Genomic DNA, 6318 nt, shown 5'->3' with positions numbered 1-6318 from the left:
GGCGCATATCCACTTTTGGCCACCCCTCAGTGTACATTGGTTATTGCCTGGCCACCCCCATAAAAATTTTCTAGCTACGCCTCTGCTCCTCTTAAAGACATTAAAGACATTTCATCCCAGCGCTGTGTGTCCCGAGCCCATAACATCATCAATGACCCCTCCCACCCCTATCATGGACTGTTCTCTCTGCTGCCCTCTGGGAAGAAGCTTTGAAGCAATCGATGCAGGTCCAGCAGATTCCAGAAGAGTTTCTTCCCCACTGCCATTAGACTGCTGAATGTTTTTTAAAATTGGTTATTTTTTTTTATATTCATCCATCCCTTTTCTTACATGCTTAATCCCAAGTGGGGTCGCGAGGATTGCTGGTGCCTTTCTCCAGCTGTCAATGGGCGAGAGGCAGGGTACCCCCTGGACAAGTCGCCAGTCCATCGCAGGGCAAAACAGAGACAAACAGGACAAACAACCATTCATGCACACACTCACACCTAAGGACAATTTAGAGAAGCCAAGTAACCTAACAGTCATGTTTTTGGACTGTGGGAGGAAGCCGGAGTACCCAGAGAGAACCAAATGTTTATATTACTATTTTTTATGTATTTATTACTGTTTTCAAGTCTGCACTTTAAAAAATGAAATTGTCTAGAGCTGTTTTAAACGACATTTCTTTTTGTATACATACTTTAGTATACAAAATAAGCAGGTGAAATGTACTTCACCGATTCAAACACTAGATGGCGCTCAGATTCTTGAAGAATCCCCCTTAACGTTAGCTAAACACGCACCAAATGTTACTGAATCTGAGCGCGTGAGACATTGCAAACTTTGACCTCAACATAATTTTTCTACTGTATGCGTTTTTTTTAATATCGTTTAATAGTGTATTCTATTTAATTTTTTATTGGAAATAATTAGAACGTTATAATGTGTTGCGTTTGATTGAGGAGGAAGGGAGAGTATCGTCCAGCCAGCTATAGGGTTTTGAGCTGCCTGCCTGCTGGAGAGAATCCATCCCAGAAACAAACCGCCCCCTCCCACTCTGAACGCCCCCGCTTCAGATGGAACTCAAAATACATTAATCCTCCATGTTGCACAGGGAATGTCGGGCCACCAGATGTGAAACGCCGTTTTAAAAAGTCCGGTCGAGCAACTTGTTAGTAATTAATGCGCGTTTTTGGACGGACACCAATTCCCTTTAACGGGCTTCCGAGTGTTTTCAGCGCTGTTCCAGACTCGGCCTCGTATTGGATAATCGATGCTAACAGGCTAACGCTAGCTGCTTGCCGACCTAACTTAGTTTGGACTTTAAGGTCGGGTTTTATTTCATTTTTTACACATATATACATATATATTTGGACAGCGGCATTACTGAGGCGGCTGATAATTTCTTGCTTAAAGCGAAATATATTTTTTTCTTTCGGACAGCCATAAATGACATCCTCCAGTCAGCGCCGTGCTAGCTGGCTGGCTCCAACCGCTGCTCCTCAGACGGTTTCCTGGCTTTGTGGCCACAGGCTGCTAGCTTAGTGGAGCTAGCTACAACGAAGCGGGCGCGTTATCGCGAATAACATTGCTGCAAAACGAAACAGGAATAAAAACCCGTCTCAATGGACCACATGTCCATAATAACTCAAGTCCCCAACCCGAAGGAGGAGGAAATAATATCTTTCAACCAAGAAAAAGGTAAGGAGGACTCTACTAAAGGAATAGATGTGTGTAACTTCTTTTATTTGCGTTTACTGGTTGTTGTGAAGTCACTGAGCTTTGACAGCTCTATCACAACAGCTGCAGAGTAATTATTATGTACGCAACAAGCTCAGTTAGCCGCCCTCTGTTTGGACCTCAGGTTTAGCTTTATTTTAAGTGCCATAAAAGCACTCTGATGAGCTTTTTTTAACCTTGAAAGTTGCTCAAAGTGAACACTGAGTGTTTGCAGGGTAACACTTAACGTGCTTTATGTGAATTATGGATTAATAAACGGCTTATCTAAGTGTATCACAAAAAAAACGCTAGAATGTAAATGACGGAGGAGGAGAAGGATGTAGGGATGCATTTTAGTGATGGGAAAACATACCATTTTACTTAACTACTTCTGATTTGTACCTTACATTCATAATTACATTCATAAATTCATTATTATTATTATTATTATTATTATTATTATTATTATTATTATTATTATTATTATTTCCATATTCATCTAGAATCTTCCCCATGTCTTAATTTACTCAATAATTTTATTTAGGTTTTAGAATGAGATAAAGGTCATAGATCTAAGCTTAAAGTGAAATATGTACCTTTTTTTTTCTCTCTCAGTGACCCTGCAACACTTTTATGTTCTCTCTTCTATGTTTATACTCAAGAAAGTTGATCATAGATTAGATTAGTTTCAACTTTATTGTCATTGTACAGGTACAAGGCAACAAACTGCAGTTTAGCTCTAACCAGAAGTGCAATAGCAGCAAGTACAGGATATACAAAGCTATTGATTATCTCAGCTAATGAGTGATATGTTTCATTTACCGGTATAAAAAAAAAAGGTAGATGCATTGTTATCATGGAAATGGAAGAGTGTGGAAAATGTGGGATAGACATAAGCAGTTTTTGTTTTATCACTATTTCATTTTTTGTGTGTGTGTGTGTGTGTGTGTGTGTGTGCATGTTATGCTCCATGTAAATGTTTGGCTTAACACCTTTTATGGTATTTTGGAATTAACAATAATAATATTGATATTATACACTAAGCCTGGTTCTGCTGGAGGTTTCTTCCTGTTAAAAGGGAGTTTTTCCTCTCCACTGTCGCTACAAGCATATTTGGTGTGAGGGATTGCTTTTTAGTCAATGAGTCGACGCAATCAACTGGTTTTTCCTTAGATAGAAAACTTTGGATCGACTGTATGATCTGTCGAACTGTAGAGAGCCTTGAGATGACACCTGTTGTGAATTGGCGCTATATAAAAGAACTGAATTTAATAATAATAATAATAATAATAAGTCAATGATCTCAACTCCAGATAGACCTTCAATTATGTTCTGGATCAGTACCGGTGTCTCTGTTTTAAATGGGAACATAATTTTTTTGTATTTAAGATCACCAACCCTGTGGTTTGGCTTCATAGATGCCTGTGGCCCAACGTGAAATACTTTTTTCTATTTTTTTAATACTCTTTGGAGGTTTAAAAACAAAACCTTCAAGCACTTATCGTAAATATACATTAGATGTACATAATGGAAAATAACTGCTTTACAAAAACTGTGCATATCAGAGTCTGGAAAATATTAATATATTGCAGGTGCAATGTAGCTACATATCATTTCATAAATGATAACTCAAGTTTACACTCCCAAGTTCCTTTCATATTTGTTTGTTTCTACTTTAAACTGACTCCTTTTTATCGTCAGTTGTTTTGTTATAAATAGCCAGTCACCCAGTGAACTCTAAAGATAGTAAAAAAGGGGCTTTTACACTTTAGAAACATTATATTTTTCAGGTAAGTAAAGATCGGCTCTGATTGTTGTTTGGTAACTTTGCTCAAACACAGGTGTTACCTTAGTGTGGGTCAGTAGTAGGGGTGAGTATTTGCATGTGTGTTGCGATACGATACGTGTCACAATACTTGGGTCACAATATGATATTATCACAATATTGCAATATTACTATGTGATATATAGATAAAAATTCAAGTGCTCTATATGTTAATCAGAATCAATGTTGTTTCTGGTTTGAGTCAATCCACGTCTTCTACTGTGAATTTCTTAACTACAGAAATGGTGCTGCACAGCAAAAATGCTCCAAGGTGCAGAGGCCCATTTTCACTCACTGTTTTTGGTAAAAAAAATTATTATTACTTTTTTTTTTTAAATTGATATTAGGAACTGAAAGATCAATATTGTATTGGGAAGCCGAAAATCACAACATGTCGCCAAATCGATTTTTTCCCCCACCAGCTAATCAATAGCTTATGTTACTGTTTTATCAGATTATTAGTAAAGTGAGAACTAAAGTTATTTGGAGCACAACAGTGTATTTTTCTCTGAGAGTACGCATTGATCCATCAGTATCTAAGGTGTGACTGGTACGTGTCTGGACTTCAGAGATGATGATAAGAGGTATGTGAGACTTTAGGAAGATTAACATTGCAGGTGGGATTAAGCTTAAGACAATTTCTCACTTTATGAAAAGGCGATAGACCGGCTAGTAACTTACTGTAAGGCAACATGTAGAGACTAGTATTTTCCAAGGAAATGGTATTAGTCTTTTTTTTTCTTGAATCGATAACATGAAATATTCAAATTTTATTAATTAGTTTTTTCCCCAGACTTTTTTTTCATCATCAAATGTATAACATCAGAGAAGCTGTTCTGTTTACTGCCAGGTTGAGTCAGAGTTTTTGGGAGCAATTAAAAACTGTTTTATGTTTTTTGTAACCTGCAGTCAAACATTTTTTTAGAAAAATTAAAAGTCAATTAAAGTTTGATAATTGCCAAGTAGAAGGCAGGAAATATTCACTCATTGATTTGTAAAGATCAAGCTTTAATGTGATTGGAGTTGTATTGTTGTGCTGGTCCTTTAGTCTCTGTTTTTTTTTTCTGCTGTTCTTAGTTAGGGTTTGTGTCAGACTCAATTTATGACGCAGAGCTTTCTAACACCAGACGTATTATACTGACCATATGTTTACAAGTCTGCTGTAAAAAAATGTGGTTATGTGACTCCAGTAAGTCTTATCTACCAGCTAAAGGTCATTCTGTTGTTTTGATTTGATCAGGGGTCAGAATCTCTCTTTTTTTTTTTTCTTTCTCCATAGTGGACAAAAAGCCAAACAACCACCCAAACATTTGATGGCAATAGAGATAAGGGAAAAAAGTCTCTAGATGACTAAAGCACAGTGAACATTTTAAGGGAGATAGTATTATCTTTTTATTTAACATATGTAGCTTATAAGAAAAGTGAACTGATATACAAGGGTTAATTACATCGATACAAAATGGCTTCAAATGGATTTGGAAATTTGGGTTCAAAGGGGCAAATTGACGCAGGAGCCGTCACAGTGCACACAGACTGTTTGGACTCACAGTTGTGCTGTTTGAAAATAGCACCTAACTAAGAGTGTGTAAAGCTGGACACAGTTAGGGGACAACATTCCTACCTTTCAAAGCTCCTTTTTTCTTTCCGCAGTGAGTCTTCCAGCTTTCTCTGCATGGAGTAAGTTGCCATAATAAAAAAATATCAGACTTGTTTTAGAGTTTGTTTTAAAAAGGTATAGTAAACTTAATATAATTTATTACAACTTTGTTTCCTGTGATGTAAAATGTGTCTGACATTAAAATGGTTCCTTTTCTAAATATACATGGCCTTTTGTATCCAGACAAACACTGACAACCTTTGCTCTTAATCATACTGCATGTGCAAGGTGGGGATTATGTATAAAAAAGAGCAAATAGTTGTATTTATGTTATGTTGGAGTTTTTTTTTTGTTTTGTTTTTGGCAATCTTAGAACAAACTTGTAGTCTTCTCCCGGAAAAGCCGATAAATTTTAGAAAAGGGGTATTTATGGATATCTGACTTCAGTGAGAACAGAGCCATTGAATGCTGTTTAGTAAACTTGGTAAACTGCAAACTTTTTGTTGTGTTTTTTTCTTTTAAAGAACTGTCATATAGAGAGCAAATGAATGATCTTCTGCAGACTCTTCTGCTGTAATCCAGTCATTCTGTGGGATTCTGACGAGCTGTAGATGAATGAATACTGTAGTGATGACTCACTGGAAGGGGACAGCTGCCTCACTTTCCCAGCTTTATTTTCTGCAGAGTTGAGACTGAGAGTCCAGTTGGATAAATAAAAACCTCTTTTTCCTGATGGAGGTTATTTTCAGGTTAAAAGGCTTACTATGGTTGGTTTTCACTTTCTTCTCTCTTCCCTATTTTTTAAGAATTTACTTTAGATGTTAGTAAACATCATCTAGAAAGTATGAAGAAGCTTAACAGAACATGCTTCTGCTTTAGGTTTGTTGACACACCTACATCAGCTCGAAGTTCTTGCTCCCTCAGATTTATTCTGCTAATTTCCTTCACACTTAAAGTCATAGGGAAGACACATTTAAATGTCAAATGATTCTGGCTTGAACATGTATATAAATGTACCGTATTTTCACGACCATAAGGCGCACCGTACTAAAAGGCGCAGTCTCAGTTATGTGTCCCATTTCTGTATTTAACACACACATAAGGCGCACCGGACTATAGGGCGCGTTTTTTATATACAGGTACATTTCCTCTACTACCTTTAAATATCTCTACTGCGTATTTAAAAATAGAGCGGGAG

General features: G+C 37.0%; 1 protein-coding gene across 2 annotated transcripts in view; it reads left to right on the top strand.

The window, feature by feature from the left end:
* Positions 1 to 972: 972 nt before the first annotated feature.
* Positions 973 to 6318, top strand: part of LOC107097033 (CTD small phosphatase-like protein) — a 22660-nt gene continuing 17314 nt past the window's right edge. Inside the window, exons 1-2 of one of the 2 annotated variants that reach the window (XM_015393998.1) lie at positions 973 to 1307; positions 1423 to 1680. In XM_015393998.1, coding sequence (XP_015249484.1) covers positions 1605 to 1680 — 76 coding nt within the window. In that variant the 5' untranslated portion in view covers positions 973 to 1307; positions 1423 to 1604. Of the gene's footprint in view, positions 1681 to 6318 lie in introns of both variants that reach the window. The other variant, XM_015393999.1, reaches the window with a different exon arrangement.

This window comes from Cyprinodon variegatus, unplaced genomic scaffold, assembly GCF_000732505.1.
Source record: "Cyprinodon variegatus isolate N-32 unplaced genomic scaffold, C_variegatus-1.0 Scaffold666, whole genome shotgun sequence".
NCBI classification, from domain to species: domain Eukaryota; kingdom Metazoa; phylum Chordata; class Actinopteri; order Cyprinodontiformes; family Cyprinodontidae; genus Cyprinodon; species Cyprinodon variegatus.
The sequence above is the reverse complement of the archived record's forward strand: the minus strand, read 5'-3'. Positions and strand labels throughout refer to the sequence as shown.